This window comes from Stomoxys calcitrans, chromosome 2 (genome assembly GCF_963082655.1).
Source record: "Stomoxys calcitrans chromosome 2, idStoCalc2.1, whole genome shotgun sequence".
NCBI classification, from domain to species: domain Eukaryota; kingdom Metazoa; phylum Arthropoda; class Insecta; order Diptera; family Muscidae; genus Stomoxys; species Stomoxys calcitrans.
The window spans coordinates 160,428,980-160,449,835 of record NC_081553.1 but is presented as its reverse complement, the minus strand read 5'-3'; the positions used below and the strand labels follow the sequence as shown (position 1 = coordinate 160,449,835).

Below are 20,856 nucleotides of genomic sequence, written 5' to 3'. Positions count from 1 at the left end.
ATGGCTGTATTCAATTTGTCCAATTGTTGACAATAAACATCCGAATTAATCGTTTGGTTCCTTGGAAGCAGCTCAAAATATACCATACCCTTCCAATCCCACCAAACAGACAGCATAACCTTCTTTTGGTGGATATCAGCCTTTGAAGTGGTTTGAGCTGGTTCACCATGCTTGGACCATGATCGTTTTCGACTAACGTTGTTGTAAACAATCCATTTTTCATCTCCAGTTATGATTCGTTTTAAAAACGGATCGAATTCATTGCGTTTAAGATGCATATCACAAGCGTTGATTCGGTTTGTTAAATGAATTTCTTTCAATGCATGTGGTACCCAAATATCAAGCTTTTTCACCAGTCCAAAACTTTTATGTGATAATGAACGGTTGATTTTGGTATATATAACTTCTCTCCTATATCACGCTCAGTTACATGACGATCCAATTCGATTAATGCTTTGATTTGGTCATCATCAATTTCATTTGGCCGACCTGAAAAATCCTCAATTACTTTTTGAGCAACCCAATATTTGCATATATTAAATGTCATAAATACTTTGAAAAGTTGTATATTTCACCTTATCTTTTAATTTTTTGAGTTTCTAAACTCAATTTGTTCAAATTTTCTAAAGCTTTTAAACCAAAAATGTACCTCTAAAATTGTCACAAATGTACATAAATATGTACGAAATGCATTTTGAAGTTCAAAAAGTTGAAACTGTTTCCTGCAATGTAAAAAAACTTTGTTATAAAATCAGCAAGGAGTATTTGCTGATATCACAAAAATCATATTTCTCTGGGTTAAAGACTACATATTTTCAAGCCTTCTTGGTTCCTCTAGGTCTACATTCTTATAATTTTTTATGACTAACCGTAAACCACTCCTCGACTTCGCGCTCTACTGATACTGGTACTGATGTTTATGTGCTCACTTATGACTTTGAAACCAATATGTTATGATCGGGTTAAATAATCGTTTATTAGTATTCTAAGGAGAAATGGGTGCTCCGATACTAGACTTTATATGGCCAATATCAGTTTGTACTCTACTTCTGCAACCCTTTTATATTATACCAAGATTGACGGCCCTTTAGATACTAGGACCAAAAAGTTCGATATCAAATTCGAACACTGCTTTCAAATAACTTGCATTTGAACCCCATATTGTCACAATTAGGTTACATGTCCGTTAAGCCCTTTTGGGCTTAAGGCTGTCGGAAGATGAATCCATTTTTTAATGTCTGCTTGATAACATACTTCTAAAACCCTCGCAATCGATTGTTGGTTTTAGAGACATGGCGTCATGTCAAATTCGCTATACCTTCCATGTGAGACACCATATTGCTTTGATCGTGCCTTTCGTCGAATAACCTCGAACGACTCCAAAACGGACACGTATTTTTGGGTATGTTCGAAGAAAGGCGACCTACCACATATCCCGTTTCTTCATCAAAAAATCATTTTTCACTGCGAACATTTGAACAAAGTAGATTACGTCGTCTATATGAACATACAAACAAAAATAAATGGTTTTTATACCCTCCACAATAGAATGGCGGCATACTAATTTCGTCAATCCGTTTGTAATACCGCGAAATATGGGTCTAAGAACCCATAAAGTGTATATATTCTTGTTCGTCATGACATTTTATGTCGCTGTAGCCATATCCGTCGGTCTGTCCGTCCGTTTATCTGTCGAATGCACGCTAACTTTAAAGCATAGCCTTATTGCTTTAGTGCAGGTCGGTTGCGGTATATCTGCCATATAAACCGATCTGGGATCTTGGCTTCTTAAGCCTTTTGAGGGGGCAATTAATATCAGATTTGGCTGAAATTTCGCATGAAGTGTTTTGGTTTTGTCTCGCAACAACTATGCCAAGTATGGCCTAAAACGGTTTATAACCTGATATAGCTCTTATCCGATCTCCGATCTCCCGCTTATACTTCTTAAGCCTCTAAAGGGCGCTATTTTGCTGAAATTTTTTACAACTCCTTCACCCATGACCTTCAACATACGTGCCAAATATGATCTGATTTATTCTATTGTATATCCTGATATAGGTGCCATTAAATCCGATCTCCGGAACCGAACTATAACTTGATGGAGGGTATATAAAATTCAGCCAGGCTGAACTTAATACGCTTTTACTTGTTTTTTTATGCCCTCCACCAAAGAATATGGGTATACCAATTTCGTCATTCTGTTTGCAACTTCTCGAAACATTCGTATATATATATTCTTGATCGTCGTGACATTTCAAGTTGATCCAGCCATGCCCGTCCGTTTGTCTGTCGAAAGCACCCTATCTTTCGAAGGAGTAAGGCTAGCTGCTCGAAATTTTGCACAAATACTTCTTATTAGTGTAGGTCGGTTGGGATTGTAAATGCGCCAAATCGTTCCATGTTTTGATATAGCCGCCATATGCACCGATCTTGGGTCATGATTTCTTGAGCCACTGGAGGGCGCAATTCTTTTCCGATTTGGCTGAAATTGTGAACAAAGTGTTTTGTTATGGTCTATAACCTTATATAGCCATATAAGCCGATATTGAATCTTGACTTCATAAGTCACTAGAGGGCGTAATTCTTAACCGATTTGGCTGAAATCTTTCATGATGTGTTTCATTACGACTTCCAACAACTATACCAAATATGGTTCAAATACGTCCATAACCTGATATAGCTGCCATATAAACCGATCTGGGATCTTGACTTCTTGAACCACTGGAGGGCTCAATTATTATCCAGTTCTGCTGACATTTTCTACAATGCCTTCTCCCATGATCTTCAACATACGTATCAAATATGGTCTAAATCTGAATAGGTCTATAGCCTGTTACAGCTTCCATATAAACCGATCCCCCTTTTTTACTTCTTGAGCCCTTAAAGGACGCAATTCTTACTCGAATTAGCTGATATTTTACACAGTGACTTCTACCATGGTCTTCAACATTCATTGGTATTATGATCCGAATCGAACCATAGCTTGGTATAGCTTCAATAGCATAGCAATTATTTTTTTTGTCTTTTGTTGGCCAAAAAAGAGATACCGGGAAAAGGACTCGACAAATGCGATCCATGGTGGAGGGTATATAAGATTCGTCCAGACCGAACGCTTTTCTTGTTTTGTTTTTATTATAATAAAGACATTAGCCCATCACATATTGCAAAATATCGCATCCTCTCCCTTACTTCTTTAAACTGTCCACCAACTATTTCGTTCATTGAGTGCATTGTATAGCCACACCATCAGTTACTTTGACTGAACAGAATCATTCATAACCAGCTATCTTTTTGTACCCACCACCATTGGATAGGGTATGCTAATCTAGCCATTCCGTTTGTAACACCTCGAAATATTCGTCTAAGACCCCATAAAGTATATATATTCCAGATCGACGTTCTGAGTCGATCTAGCATGTCCGTCCGTCTGTAGGAATCACGATAGAGGTCGAACGCGTAAAACTAGCCGCTTAAAATGTACAGATACTTAATATTGACGTGGGTCATTGGGGATTGCAAATGGGCTATATCGGTTCAGATTTAGATAGAGCTCCCATATAAACCGATCTCCCGATTTGATTTCTTGAGCCCCTGGAAGCCGCTATTATTGTCCGATTTGGCTGAAACTTTGCATGCTGTGTTCTGTTACGGCTATCACCAACTGTGTGGAGTACGGTCCGAATTGGTGTATCACCTGATATAGCTCCCGTGTTTACCGATCTCCCGATTTGACTTCTTGAGTCTTTGGAAGCCGCGTAATGCTAGCCGCTTGAAATGTACAGATACTTAATATTGATGAGGGACGTTGGGGATTGCAAATGGGCCATATCGGTTCAGATTTACATAGATCTCCCATATTAGCCGATCTCTCGACTTCTTTGACTTCGATCTTTGACTTCTTGAGCCCCTGGAAGCCGCTATTTTTGTCCGATTTGGCTGAAATTTTGCATGCTGTGTTCTGTTATGACCTCCAATAACTGTGGTAAGTACGGTCCGAATAGGTCTATAACCTAATATAGTTCCCATATAAACCGATCTCCCAGTTTGACTTCTTGAGCCCTTACAAGCCGAAATTTTCGCCCGATTGGGCTGAAATTGAGCATGTAGTGTTTCTTTATGACTTTCAACAACTGTGGAAAGTACGGTCGAAAACGGTTTTTAACCTGATATTGCTCGCATATAAACCGATCTCTGTATTTGACTTCTTGAGTCCACAAACAGCAATTTTTGTCCGATTAGGTTGAATGTATGCGATGTTCTGTAACGACTTCTAACAACTGTTCTAAATACGGCAAAAATCAGTCTATAACTCTTCTCTCGCACCATTTGTTTATCTTACTTTCACCGCTAATTATCCAACCTATAGCTTTGCATTCACACCCATATCGAATGCTTAGAGAAAACCAACAACAATTTGCTGTGTTTATGTTTCTTCTTCTATTATTGAAAATGAATTCCTCGTTTTCATGGCTTTTCTTCAAAGAAAATTGGATTTCGTATATATTCGACGCTTCTCTGCAAAAATATCTTTCGCATGATACCTACCTGCACAAAATCCATTTTGCCGTTAAATGTACTACAAAATCGCCTTTATAAAACCCTTAGCAGTTTAATTATAAACATATATTATCTTTTTAGTTTTGCATTCAAGAACGTTTAATCATTAAATAAATGTTTTGCATTCTTCTTTTAGTAATTGTCATTCAGATTGAATGATGACACCACATGCTTTCTGTTTTACACGTTTACCAACGATGTCATTAACAGTAAATACTAGTAATAATAGGCAATAAACGACTAGAACAAGAGGCAATAATCGACTGGTACAAGGAGGTTAATAAAACAACCCTTGTATTTGTTACCAGAAATTGTTCCTGCAGGAGGATGTGCCTGTACCAAAGCCATCAGTTTGATTCTTTGGTAATATTTTCGGATTTCATTCTGGCTCCTGAACATCTTGATTCGCTCAAACTCCCGCCATTCCGTTTAATCCACCACCGAAGGATGGGGGTATATTCACTTTATCATTCCGTTTGCAACACACCGAAATATCCATTTGCGACCCTATAAAGTATATACATTCTTGATCGTTGTAAAAATCTCAGACGATCTAGCCATGTCCATCCGTCCGTCTGTCCGTATGCCTGTTGAAATCACGCTATAATCTTTAACAAGTAAAAGCGTGCTAAGTTCGGCCGGGCCGAATCTTATATACCCTCCACCATGGATCGAATTTGTCGAGTTCTTTTCCCGGCATCTCTTCTTAGGCAAAAAAGGATATAAGAAAAGAGTTGCTCTGCTATTAAAACGATATCAAGATATGGTCCGGTAAAATGTCAGCCAATTCGTATAAGAATTGCGCCCATTGCGGCTCACGAAATAAAATAGAGAGAACGATTTATATGGGATCTGTATCGGGCTATAGACCGATTCAGACCATAATAAACACGTTTGTTGATGGTCATGAGAGGATCCGTCGTACAAAATTTCAGGCATATCGGATAATAATTGCGACCTCTAGGGGTCAAGAAGTCAAGGTCCCAGATCGGTTTATATGGCAGCTATATCAGGTTGTGAACCGATTTGAACCTTATTTGACACAGTTGTTGAAAGTAAAAATAAAATACGTCATGCAAAATTTCAGCCAAATCGGATAGGAATTGCGCCCTCTAGAAGCTCAAGAAGTCAAATCCACAGATCTGTTTATATGACAGCTATATCAGGTTATGGACCGATTTCAACCATACTTGGCACAGTTGTTGAATATCATAACAAAACACGTCGTGCGAAATTCCATTCCATTCGGATAAGAATTGCGCACTCTAGAGGCTCACGAAGTCAAGACCCAAGATCGGTTTATATGGCAGCTATATCAGGTTATGAACCGATTTGAACCATACTAGGCACAGTTGTTGGATATCATAACAAAATACGTCGTGCAAAATTTCATTCTGATCGGATAAGAATTGCGCACGCTAGAGGCTCAAGAAGTCAAGACCCAAGATCGGTTTATATGGCAGCTATATCAGGTTATGCACCGATTTGAACCATACTTGGCACAGTTGTTGGATATCATAACAAAACACGTCGTGCAAAATTTCATTCCAATCGGATAAGAATTGCGCACTCTAGAGGCTCAAGAAGTCAAGACCCAAGATCGGTTTATATGGCAGCTATATCAAAACATGGACCGATATGGCCCATTTACAATACCAACCGACCTACACTAATAAGAAGTATTTGTGCAAAATTTCAAGCGGCTAGCTTTACTCCTTCGGAAGTTAGCGTGCTTTCGACAGACAGACGGACGGACGGACGGACGGACGGACGGACGGACGGACGGACGGACGGACGGACGGACGGACGGACGGACAGACGGACAGACGGACGGACATGGCTAGATCGACATAAAATTTCACGACGATCAAGAATATATATACTTTATGGGGTCTCAGACGAATATTTCGAGTAGTTACAAACAGAATGACGAAATTAGTATACCCCCCATCTTATGATGGAGGGTATAAAAATAAAGATATTGAGCTGAAACCTTTTTGTCCATAGGCAGGTTAAGTTCGAAGATGGACTATATTGGACTATATCTTAATATAGCCCACATATAGACCGATCCGTCGATTTAGGTTCTTAGGCCCATAAAAGACACATTTATCCGATCCGATTTTGCTGAAATTTGGGACAGTGAGTTATGATAGATCACTCGACATTCTTCTTCAATTTGGCCCCGGTCTGTCCAGATTTGGATATAGTCATATAGACCGATATCCCGATTTAAGGTCTTAGGCCTATAAAAAGCGAATTTATCGTCCGATTTTGCCAAAATTTAGAACAGTGAATCGTGTTAGTCCCTTCGACATCCTTCTTCAATTTGGTCCAGATCAGTACGGATTTGGATATAGCTGATATATAAAGCGATCCCCCGATTTAAGGTTTTAGACCCATAAAAGGCGCACTTATTGTCCGATGTCGCCGAAATTTGGGACAGTGAGCTGTGTTAGGCCCCTCGACATCTTTCTGCAATTTGGCCCATAAAAGACGAATTTATAATTCGATTTCGGTGAAATTTGACGCAGTGAATTATGTTAGGCTTTTCGATATCCATGTCGTATATGGTTTAGATCGGTCTATATTTGGATATAGCTACCAAGAAGACCAATATTTTGTTCTACAAAACTGAACAACTGCTTGTATTTATAAGACCACTCAATGCCCGTGCCGAATTTGGTCCAAATCGGACCATATTTCGATTATGATGAAAGGTGGTTTACCCGAGGTGGTGGGTATCCAAAGTTCGGCCCGGTCGAACTTAACGCCTTTTTACTTGTTGAGCACTCTAAACATCGATTTGGTGAGTCATCCATCGTGTAGTCCTGACTTGGCAGCGAATGAATTCTTTTATTCCCGTACTTAAAAAATTAAATAAGAGGTCAACGTTTTTCGACACCTGAAGAAGCGGTTGATGTGTTCAGAATGCATGTTTTGGAGATACCTAAGTCCAAGCAAAAGTGTATATATCTTAATGAGGAATATTTTGAAAAACAATAAAGCGATTTTCGATGATTAATATTTGTTTTTGTTCCCTAATCCCAAAATATAAAAGGCAACCCTCGTACAAACTTTATAGTGTAGGAAACGGATACTTCGATGTGCTGCAAACGAAATGACAAAATAAATACACCGCCGTCCTTCAGTGATGTGTATAAAAATCATCATGTATATGTACTCTTAATCGTTGTAAAATTCTAAGACGATTTAGCCATATCTGTCCGTCTATCTGTTGTAATTGTAAACAAGTTAATGCGTGCTAAGTTCGGCCGCACCAAATCTATATACCATCCACCTTGGATCGCATCTGTCAAGTAAAATTTTTTTTTTCAAGTATATATGAGCTATATTAAATTATTGACCGATATGGATGGACGGCTTAAAATGTCATGGCGATCCAGAATATATACACTTCATGGGGTCTTAGACGAATATTGCGTGGTGTTACAAATGGAATGTAGACCACCGTAGAGCAGATATTAGCATGTCAGCCTTTGACACTGAACGCCAGGGTTTGAATCCTGGCGAGAGCAAAAGAAAATGTTTACAGCGGTGGTTTTCCCCTCCTAATGCTGTCAACATTTGTGACGTACAATGCCATGTAAAAACTTCCGTCTAGAGAGGTGTCGCATTGCGGCACGCCGTTCGGACTCGGCTATAAAAATGAGGCCCCTTTTCTAGAGCTTAAACTTGAATCGGACAGCACTTATTGATATGTGAGAAGTTTACCCCTGTTCCTTAGTGGAATGTCCATGGGCAAAATTTGCATTCGCACTACAAACGGAATGACGAAATTAGTATACCCCTATCCTATGGTGAAGGGAATAAAAATATAGATATAGAACTTGAGACTTTGCATACATTCGTTTTTAATCAATAAGCAGGCTATATTGGACTATATCTCGAGATAGCCCCCATTTCCAAGTAAATGTTCTTAGGCCTTTAAATCCGCATTGTTTGCCCGATTTTGTTGAATATTGTTTAGATCGGTGAGTATTTGGATATACCCGCCATATATACCGAACTTCTGATTTATTGTTTTGGGCGATAAAGGGAGCATTTATTACTCAATTGCGCTGAAACTTGTCACAGTGAGACAGTGAGTTCCGACTGTCCGACGGGCCGACCTCCCGCATTACTGGCCAAGTCCCATGGAAGCCGCATTTACAACCCGATTTCGCTAAAATTTGGCAAAGTGTGTTGTCCTAGAACCCTCAATGGTTCGGATCGGAAATATCTTGATATAGCCTCCACATAGACCTTCTGATGCAAGGTCTAAATCCCATAGAAGCCGCATTTATTACCTGATATCGATGCAATTTGACACTGAGAGCTCTGTAAGGCCTTCCGTTTTCCATGCGGAGTATGGTTGAGATCGGACCACGTTTGGATATAGTTGCCATGTACACCGATTTCTCAATTTACGGTAGTTCACCAATAAAAGGCTTATTATTTACACTATTCCCCTGAGTCCCGAAACAGTGAGTTGCGTTAGACCCTGGATGTTCGTGCAAGGCTTGACCTAGATCAGACCATAATTCAATTTAGCTGCTACGGGCTCGTAAATACTTAATTTTGCCTCAATTTTGTGGAAATGTGTTTTAAATATATACCTGAGACGTTGGATGTCCACAGTTTGGCACGAGCGAAATCAGTGCCTCTTTTACTTTTTTTTAATTGAAAAATATTTTATCTGGAGACGATTTAAGAAAAATCAAACCAAGCCCGACCAAAACCTACCAAATGTTCTTCAAAAAAAAAAAACAAAAAAAAAAAAAATGCGGCATATATTTTTATGAGCACCGCCCAAGACTTGGCTATTTAGCCATTACAAGTTATACATTTTCAACTCTATACATACTAGATCGTCATAGATGTCCGTCCGTCTGATTGTTGAAATAACTCTACAGCTTTAAGCTCAAAGATGGCCGATGTATTGATAAGTTTTTAAAATTCATACTTTTGACCAGATTTCAATGAAAAACCGTGACGAGTTTAGTAAAGCGATCTCCCGATGTGAGGGTTTGAACCCAGAAACACGCTTTTACAACCCATTTTCGCCAATACAGTGAGTTACATGGACCCCTCAATATCTGGATCCAGATGTAACCAAATTTGTATGCAGATTGAAGACATTAAACGCAGAAAAGCCGCATTTCGTACCCAGCTAAGTCAATATCAGAAGTTTCGCGCTTTTACTGAAATTTCAAGCAGTGAGACCCCTTGCAACAGTATTTTGCCTCTCATCGTCTACGATTTTATTTTGCACTCTTAACGAATACACAGAAACGACAAGGAGTGAAATAATTGTATTGTATAATTGTATAACATGTTGGAAAAACCCACCAAAAATTGAGTTCAGCCTTTCAACCCACCAAGAAAATAAAAACCTAACAATTTTGATTTGATCCTACCAAAAACCACAACACCACAACACTAGATTAGTACATTCCCTTAGCGGTAGGTTCAACCCTGTTCACTCCGAAATAACTGCCCAATGCTGGCCACCTAAAAATGCTAGTATGTGGCTACAACATCAACTAGATGAGTATACTCCTGGCCAATAACGTTAGGTTTCTAATTAATTCTTTCCGTGCCTCAATTGTTTTTCCTGACATTCATATTTGCAGAATACATTCGAAATGTGTTTTTGCCTACTTGACAATATTTCTTGGCCTCTTTAAAGTATTCTGTTTAACATTCCTCCATTGACAGGGCAAAGAGCACCATTATAGAAGTGGGATCCGCGGTTCGCAAAATTTCTTTCAATTTCTGATTAAATCAATTTATGAGCCAATATCTTCTACTAATGAAATTATCTGGGTGGGAATAAACCGAAACTTTCTTCACCACAAACAAATTACTCCACAGCGCCTATTTGGGCCATCAAATGTAGCGACTCATTGCCGTTGTTCCCCAACTTGATTGCAATTAGATTTCGTTACAGAATCAGAGCTCACAGCAGAGTGGGACCTGGGAGATAGAGTGGCTGCCAGATAACAAAGAAATAGGCATTGTCACCACATTCAATTGAAACGAAAGGAAGTGTTTCACGGCACGTTGGCACTCCTCTGAAAACTCAGTTGACAATTTTTATTTAATTGTTCAAATCCAAAGGAAAGTGAACGGAAATTGGAAAATCTTATTTCCAGATAAACATGTTAAAATATTTTTGCTCCCAAGGACACGGTCGTTGAGTCGCCGACTGTCCACGAACGCTAAGTGCCAGATGATGTTTCAGAAACTTCCTTTGTGGAGTTACCACTATGGAAGCAGTGGCAGTGCTTTTGGGGGCGACGACCATGACATAATCTACAATGGCGATTAAATTAAACTTTATGACATTTGATACAATTTCTTATTTGGGGAATGGTTGGTGTTATAAGTAAAGAGACCCAACACAACAATCTCATTCGCACATAATGGTATCTCAAAGAATTGTGAATGCTTTTCGCATCTTCTAATCTTTTTCTGTATTGTGCTTTTATGTTTTTTCCTTGCAGATGAGTTTCGCTCCAAAGTGGCCTGCGAGAATGACAATATGCCACTTGTCTGCAATCCCTATTCACGGATCGCCATATACAGCGCCTCCTTCGGCTACATAGAGCGTGAAAGTGTACAATGCCCGCAGAACAGTAGCACGCAGTCCCAAACGCAGACAACGCCGGATACTACGGGCAAACAGAGTGAGTATTAGCAATAGAGGAATGACAGTGCGACATGGTCGCAAGATGCAATTAGGACTGCTATTTCGTCCGTCACCCCTTAATTGCGTGTATGTATGTGAGGCTATGTATACGAGCGATGGAAAATTGCAAGTTACACCACGCTCACTGCCATGTTGGAGTCGTTATTCACTTTAGATGAAACTTAATCATGTGGTTTGTTTTTTTCTTTCTCTCTTTTGGTTCTTTTATCCTTTCCAACATATTTTGCCCATAGCTTGCCTGGTGTCTTATGCCACGGAGACGGTTATGCAAATTTGCCATGGAAGACGTCGGTGTTCGGTGACGGCGGATGCTGGCACATTTGGCAGACCTTGCAAGAATGATATACCGATGCATCTAAAAGTCGTCTACACTTGCAGTAAGTATTGTCTAGTACACTGAAGTATGTCATGGTGGGATGCTATTTTGCCCACTTCTTTATTGAAAATATACCTATCTCACCCTGAGTCAGCATAGGCAGCCACTTCTCTGAAAGACTGAGTAAAAATTAATTGTACAATAACAACCACAATAAGAACAACAAGAAATGAATAATGGATTGAAGGGCATATGCAACATTCGGAAAACACAAGCATTGAATGAGGACAATATAAGGCTGTATTCTGTAGCCTTTCTTCCCAAAGAATTTGCCGCTCTCCAATGCAGACGTATCGAACACTAACTTTGAAAGTATTATAGTAATAGTATTGGCTTTAAGTGAATATTCAAGCGAAAAATTGGGCGGTACTAGAACTACTCCGAGCATAATTTGTTTGTTTTTTCTAAATTTCTTATTTCTAACTTGTCATGAATTAACTAGATCGATTTAAAAAGCCCGACAACTTGCGAACATTCAAATCCGCTTAATCAGACAAGTTCGTAAATTTATGAGGTTTTAATGCGTAACTGCTTCTGACTGCCGTTGCGGAAATCACACATAGCAGATGTTCTATGGTGTCTTCTTCCTCGACGTCCTCACAGCTCCTGCAGAAGACGCTACTTGCAACCTTCAGCCTGTCAGCATGTTTTCCGATCAGACAGTGACCTCTCACGGCGGACACAATGACGGATACATCAGTTCTAGCCAGCAGCAGCAGAGCGGTAGATCCCTTCAAGTCTTTATTGGACCACATAATTTTGGAGTGATCACAAACTGAACGTTGTAACTTCCTGTGATTCGTTGTTGTTACTTCTTGTGATTCGCTAGACGCATACCCACACGTAAGAAAACAAAACGTTTGGGACATTCTTACGAGAAACAACAAGGTTTATCCTTTATTGTTACTATGTAATGTTTCGCTGCAATATATCAAACGGTAGCCATAAACATAGTATAATCGAATGTAACTAACTTTGTTTATTGTAAGCCCTTTAGCAACGTCACCTGCGATAAAGAACCTTACTTTTGTTTCAAAACGAAAAACTCTTTAATGACAAGTGTTTTGATAGCCGCAAACGATTATTCGTTAACAGGACCAATAATTATTCTCTTCCGTCTTTCCCACTAGCGAGCAAGAGAGAGAGGGTGATTATTTAAGCGTAAAGACCAGTGATGGGAGGGTGATAAACTGGGAAATTGAACATTTTTAAAATTTTCCTTTATGTAAGTTCGTATTGGTATGGTCGAAAAATATTTACTTTTTTTATTTACCTAAATACATGGTCCTACATTTGGATATAAAATTCGTATTCTACTCCCAAATACCTTTATTTGAGCTCCATATTGCGATGGTCAGTAAAAAATTGCTGTTTGTGGGGTATTTTGGGAAAGAGGTAGACCCCCAGAAAATTGGCCTCGAAAAAGGGTATCAATTATGACTCTACCCCCAATACCTTTCATTAAAGCTTCACATTGACAAGGTCGCTAAATTTTTTTTTGAGCCCCATATTTCCATAGTCGTCAAATATGACCGGCCTGGGGGTGTTTTGCGGGATGGGCGGCCACTCAGTGAGTTGTCCTTGAAAATATATATAGGATTCGTGTTCTACTCTAAAACCATCTTATTTGAGCCTCATATTGCAGTACTCATCAAATACTTCCTATTTGGGTGGTGTTGTGTTGGTAGGGTTACGCCATAAACTCGTTTCCCGAATATTGATATTAAATTCGTGCTTTACACCCAAAGACCTTTCATTTGAGCCCCATAATGCTATGTTCGTAAATTTGTCCCCTTTGGGGGATGTGTTTGGTGAGAGGCGGCGCCCCAAACACTTGGTCCCATTTTTGGATATCAGAATTGTATTCTACATTCAAATACCTTTTATTTAAGCCCCATATTCCCATGGTCAGTAAATAATTCCTGTTTGGTGGCGTTTTGGGAAAGGGGTGGACCCCCAGAAACGAGGTCTCACATTTGGATATCAGATTCGTATTCTACTCGCAAATACCTTTCATTTGAGTCCCATATAGCCTTAGTCGGTAAATATGTCCGATTTAGGGGTGTTTTGGGGCGTCGGGTTTTAGGGTACTATATGAGAGCACACAAAATTCCGCAACACCCATCTCCGAGATCTGGCGTTTCTGAGAATTATGGTAAGGGGGTGGGTCCGCCCCAAATTACCAAAGATAAGGTCCCCATAGCCTCACAGTAGTAGTCGTGGCAATTTGTGAAGCTACAATGGATTAGGTGTAGCATTACATTCAGTGCATTAGATGGTGTCGTTCTCAGTGCGGCTGTGATGCAACAAGGTAATGCTGACTATTCAGCAGTAGGTGGAATTTTGAAGCGCCGTCCACCAGAACACAACACCGTATAGCATTTTTGGTCTGATAACTGCAGTATACAGCAAGTGCATGACAAAATTTTTTGCCAATGGCTCTCTTGCAGGTGTATTGGGGCTGAAGTTGCCTTTGTTGCCCTTTCCCAAATGTTGGATTGGAAGTTAAATTTACTGACCAGCAAAACAGCCAGGTTCGGATGGTCCTTTGCCCCTTAAGATAAAATCTTTTGCCTTCATATGGTAAGGTTATCCAGCTTTTGGAATGAAAATGACTTTTGCGTCCCTCCATCCCACAGGTACACTCAAAAAAATAATACGTTTGACATTAAGGATATTTCCACCAAGTAAACTTATTTTCTGAAAAACTTTGTTTACGATAAAAGTACATGTTTTTATACCCTCAACCATAAGATGGGGGGTATACTAATTTCGTCATTCTGTTTGTAACTACTCGAAATATTCGTCTGAGACCCCATAAAGTATATATATTCTTGATCGTCGCGACATTTTATGTCGATCTAGCCATGTCCGTCCGTCTGTCCGTCCGTCCGTCCGTCCATCTGTCTGTCGAAAGCACGCTAACTTCCGAAGGAGTAAAGCTAACCGCTTGAAATTTTACACAAATACTTCTTATTAGTGTAGGTCGGTTGGTATTGTAAATGGGCCATATCGGTCTATGTTTTGATATAGCTGCCATATAAACCGATCTTGGGTCTTGACTTCTTGAGCCTCTAAAGTACGCAATTCTTATCCGATTGGAATGAAATTTTGCACGACGTGTTTTACTATGATATCCAACAACTGCGCCAAGTATAGTTCAAATCGGTCCATAACCTGATATAGTGTCATATAAACCGTTCTTGGGTCTTGACTTCTTGAGCCTCTAGCGTGCGCAATTCTTATCCGATCAGAATGAAATTTTTGCACGACGTCTTTTGTTATGATATCCAACAACTGTGCCAAGTATGGTTCAAATCGGTCAATAACCTGATATAGCTTTCATATAAACCGATCTTGGGTCTTGATTTCTTGAGCCTCTAGAGGGCGCAATTCTTATCCGAATGGAATGGAATTTCGCACGACGTGTTTTGTTATGATACCCAACAACTGTGCCAAGTATGGTTTATATCGGTTCATAACCTGATATAGCTGCCATATAAACCGATCTTGGGTCTTGACTTCTTGAGCCTCTAGAGGGCACAATTCTTATCCGATTTGAATGAGTTTTTGCACGAAGTATTTCGTCATGATATCCAACAACTATGCCAAGTATGGTTGAAATCGGTCCATAACCTGATATAGCTGTCATATAAACAGTTCTGGGGATTTGACTTCTTGAGCTTCTAGAGGGCGCAATTCCTATCCGATTTGGCTGAAATTTTGCATGACGTATTTTATTTTTACTTTCAACAACTGTGTCAAATAAGGTTCAAATCGGTTCATAACCTGATATAGCTGCCATATAAACCGATCTGGGATCTTGACTTCTTGACCCCTAGAGGTCGCAATTATTATCCGATATGCCTGAAATTTTGTACGACGGATCCTCTCATGACCATCAACAAACGTGTTTATTATGTTCTGAATCGGTCTATAGCCCGATACAGATCCCATATAAATCGTTCTCTCTATTTTACTTCGTGAGCGCCAATGGGCGCAATTCTTATACGAATTGGCTGAAATTTTACACAGGTCTCCAGCATATAATTTTATTGTGGTCCGAACCGGACTATATCTTGATATCGTTTTAATAGCAGAGCAACTCTTTTCTTATATCCTTTTTAGCCTAAGAAGAGATGCCGGGAAAACAACTCGACAAATGCGATTCATGGTGGAGGATATATAAGATTCGGCCCGGCCGAACTTAGCACGCTTTTACTTTAAAATCTTGCAAGAATTTGTGAAAAATATAAAGTTTTTTTCTCTGATATATCATTTATAAATTAGTTTAACGTCAAAATGGATTATGCATATCGAAAAGAATGCCAAACCATTTAATTTTAACATAAACATAAATTAAACTTATTTTTTTACTAATTATAAGCAGATCTCTGTCGGTAATTCAAACTGTTTCAAAGTATATTTGGATGTTTTGATACGTAATTATATGAAAAGCCTTCCATTATCAAAAATCCCATTATGGTGTTGTATTATGATCTACTGTATTTGTTATGCCATAAATAATTAAAATTGTTGTTGTTGTTTTCGCACATTTAAATACCCACTTTCGGATGGATATTTCTCTATCGCGTAAATGTTACAAAACAATGTATGTGCCTTAGAAAATTTTTTGTTTGTTGTGTTTTCTTGTACCTGACAGCCATTTGTGTGTTGCTGTGATGATATTTGAGCCAACATATTTGAGCCAAACTCTAAAAATTACTATACGCACTCGTCCGATATACTCAATAATACGACTGCTGTTTGCCCAAACAAAACAAAAAAGTAAAAAGGTGTTAAGTTCGGCCGGGCCGAACTTTGGATACCCACCACCTCAGGTATATTTGTAAACCACCTTTCGTCAAAATCCTGTGAAAAATGCATACCTTATGCCCCATAACAGCTATTTCGAAATATATTCCTATTTGGACCAAATACTAATAAGTGCAAGTCATTGTTCAATTGTGTATAACAATATATTTGTCTGTTTGGAAGCCATATCTACAAATAAACCGATTTGAACCATATACGACACAGAAGTCGAAAAGGCTAACATAAGTCACTGTGTCAAATTTCAGTGAAATCGGATTATAAATGCACCTTTTATATTTTATCCAAATCTGGACCATGGCTAGATCGTTTTAGATTTTTACGCTGATCGAGAATATATATACTTTATAGGGTCGGAAATGGATATTTCGATCTGTTGCGAACGGAATGACAAAATTAATATACCCCCATCCATCGGTAGTGGGAATAAATATTGTGTGTGAGATTGTGTATATACCAGTAACGTGCACACAATTGCAATTATTTGCAAGCCTATGGGTCCGCTTGGGATTATTTTCTTGTGTACGTACAAAGTAATGTGCAATAGAGTGAGTATTTTTGCCAACCCCTGGTCTACAAGAGTCACCCTTTTTTTCCAGTAGGAGAAAAACAAGAGAATAATTATTAGTTCGGTGCTCTAATAATCGTTTGTAGCTCTCGAAGCACTTTTGCAATGAAAGAGTTTATGTTTTTAGAGTAAAAGAAAGGTACTTTTACCATAGGAAAAGTTGCTTAAAGGTTTTTCAGTAAACAAATTTAGTTACATTCAATAATACTACGTTTTGGCTGCTTGATATGTTGAAGCGAAATGTTACATAATAATAAAAGAAAATCTTCGTAAAAAAGTATTTTGCTTCTCGTTAAAATGTCCCAAATGTTTTATTTTTTGAGTGTTTATATGACTTGCTGATACAAGCAGAGTGTATTTGCCTAAGCCAAGGAGCCAGTCTGTCGGTCACTGCTTGTAATTCCAATGCTACATCATCAGGGCCTGGCGACTTAAAGGAGTCGTACCTTTTCATCGCCTAGATGATTTATGACTCAGACATAATTTCCTCAATATCCTCTGACGAATACATATCAGAGACAACCTCTTCTAGCGCCACGTTTTCCCTTGGAGTGTTTTCCGGTAAATGTATATCAACGAGTTGTTCTAGTGTTTCCTCACTAGACATTGTCTATGCATTCTCTGATTTCTGAATATATGCTGCCATAATAGCTCTCGAGGATAGGATCTTCCATAACCTAAAGGCGTCAGATGCCTTATCCACGGAACTGCAGAATTCCACCCGCCATTTTTCTGAGCCTTTTCCAGCTGCGCTTTGTATTTTCTTAACTCAGCCGTATAGGAGAATTCCGAACGATGCACTGTGGGATAGAATCGAAAAAAAACTACTAAAAAATATCCCGTGTGAGAAAGGGTGCAGATATCTTTTTATACCCTCCACAGTAGGATGGGGTATACTAATTTCATCATTCTGTTTGTAACACCTCGAAACCTGCGTCTAAGACCCCATAAAGTATATATATTCTTGATCGTCGTGACATTTTAAGTCGAACTAGCCATGTCCGTCTGTCTGTCTGTCGAAAGCACGCTAACTTTTGAAGGAGTAGAGCTAGACGCTTGAAATTTTGCAGAAATACTTTTTATTAGTGTAGGTCGGTTGGGATTGTAAAAGGGACAAATCGGTCCATGTTTTGATATAGTTGCCACATAAACGATAAACCGATCTTGGGTCTTGACTTCTTGACCCTCTAGAGGGCGCAAGTCTCGTCCGATTTTACTGAAATTTTGCACGCGGTGTTTTGGTATCACTTCTAGCAACTGTGCTAAGTATAAATCGGTTCATAACCTGATATAGCTGCTATATAAACCGATCTTGGGTCTTGACTTCTTGAGCTTTTAGAAGGCGCAATTCCTATCCGATTTGGCTGTAATTTTGCTCGTGGTGTTTTGGTATCACTTCCAACATTTATGCGAAGTATGGCCCAAATCGGTTCATACCCTGATATAGCTGCCCTATAAATCGATTTGGGATCTTGAGTTTTTGAGGCCCTAGAGAGCGCAATTCTCATCCGATTTGGCAGAGATTTTGTACAACGGCTTCTCCCATGGCCTTCAACATACGTGTGCAATACGGTCTGAATCGATCTATAGCTTGACACAGCTCCCATATAAACCGATCTCCCGATTTTGATTCTTTAGCCCCGAATCGGACTATAACTTGATATAGCTCCTCCTCCGTCCATATTCATTATTCTTTGTTTGCCTAAAAAGAGATACTGCGCAAAGAACTCGACATATGCGATCCATGGTGGAGGGTATATAAGACTCGGCCCGTCCGAACTTAGCACGCTCTTAGTTGTTGAAAGTTGGAATGGTTAGAGCTGAGGTATTAACGAGATTTTGTGCAAATTTTCAAGGCCCTAGGTGGTGCGGACGCCTTTTAGCTCGAACCTAAAATTAGTCTCGGTAACTCGAAAATTTGTTGGGGTTGCCAAATCGATTTTTAAAAATTTTTATTGTATAGTCCTCTACAAAACTCCGCATAAGGTCTACATTATCTCTTTTTGTAAGGTGGTACTCTACTTTTATTTTTTTTTTTTTTTTTGCAAATTTAACCGAAACACGCATCGTATTTTGGAATTTACGATGGCATTTGGTTCGATTTTCATTATTATACCTAACGCCATAGGATGGTTGTTGGTTTTAATTTTTTTTTTGTATAGTGCTCTACCAAAAACTCCGCTTACGGTCTACATTATCTCTTTTTGTACGGTGATACTCAACTTTTAATTTTTTTTGCAATTTTAAGCGAGACCTGCATCGTATTTTGAAATTTACGATGGCATTTGGTTCGACTTTCAATTTTATACCCACCACCATAGGATGGGGGTATACTAATCTAGCCATTCCGTTCGTAACACCTCGAAATATTCGTCCAAGACCTCATAAAGTATATATATTCCAGATCGACGTTCTGAGTAGATCTAGCCATGTCGCCCGTCTGTCGAAATCACGATAGCGGTCGAACACGTAAAGCCAGCCACTTGAAATTTTGCATAGATACTTAATATGGACGTAGGTCGTTAGGGATTGCAAATGGGCCACATCGGTTCAGATTTAGATATAGCTCCCATATAAACCGATCTCCAGATTGGATTTTTTGAGCCCATGGACGCCGCAATTTTTGTCCGATTTGGCTGAAATTTTGCATGTTGTGTTCTGGTATGACTTTCAACAACAGTGCCTAGTACGGTCCAAATCAGTCTATAACCTGATATAGCTCCCATACAAAGCGATCTCCAGATTTGACTTCTTGTGCCACTGGAAGCCGCAATTTTATCCGACTTGGCTAAAATTTTGCATGCGGTGTTGTGTTATGTGATTATACCTAAATCTGAACCGATTTCTATGAAATTCACCAGTAATATCGAGAGTCATTAGAAAATCCTTCCTACCATATTTCGACAGAACCGGTCAACAAATGGCAATTTTATTGCTGTATTATTGCAAATCGGACGAACATATATATGGGAGCTATATCCAAAGCTGAATCGATATCTATAAAATTCACCAGTCGAGGGAATCGGTTTACAAATTTATTGCTATGTTACTGCAAATCGGACGAACATATATATGGGAGCTATATCCAAATCTGAGCCGATTTTTTCCAATTTCATTAGGCTTCGTCTCTAGGCCGAAAAACATGCCCATACCAAATTTGAAGACGATCGGATGAAAATTGCTAACTGTAGTTTGTACACAAATTAACATGGACAGACGGACAGACAGGCGGACGGACAGACAGACGGACATAACTAAATCGAATCAGAAAGTGATTCTGAGTCGATCGGTATGCTTATCAATTGGTCTACCGCTCTTCCTTTTGGGTGTTACAAACTAATTCACTAAGTTATAATACCTTGTACCACAGTAGTGGTGTAGGGTATACAAATATTTCCATAGATTAGTTTTTAATGAAAAAGGTTGCTTAAATGCTGTAATATTTTCCTCATTTTGTCAAAATGACATATTGTAGATGCGATTAAAGTAAAATTTGAACAAGATATGCCAACTTAAACGGATGCTATATTGTATGTGCTTCAAATTACGGCATTGCTTTTTATTAAAAAATTCTTATTTTTTGAAAAATATTCGGAAAGAATTTACTTGAGATTTTGTAAAGACACTTTTATCCGCAAAATTCAAAAAAATTTTTAGATATCTTTCTTCATTTTTTTCTTAGTACTTTTTCAATTTAAATTTTCGGGTCAAACACCCATAATAACCCTCAAATAGAACGTATTTTTTGGCGATTGCAATATGGGGCGCAAATAAAAGGTATTTTAGAGTAGAACACGAATCTGATAT

The 20,856-nt window shown here is 38.9% G+C and overlaps 1 protein-coding gene across 4 annotated transcripts in view; it reads left to right on the top strand.

The window, feature by feature from the left end:
* The window catches only part of LOC106082814 (protein eva-1), a 421,699-nt gene that overhangs the window by 338,122 nt on the left and 62,721 nt on the right, over positions 1–20,856 (top strand). For all 4 annotated transcript variants that reach the window (XM_059362193.1, XM_059362192.1, XM_059362195.1 and 1 more), the window contains 2 exons: positions 11,067–11,249; positions 11,506–11,649. In XM_059362193.1, the coding sequence (XP_059218176.1) occupies positions 11,067–11,249; positions 11,506–11,649 (327 nt within the window). The remainder of the gene's footprint in view (positions 1–11,066; positions 11,250–11,505; positions 11,650–20,856) is intronic.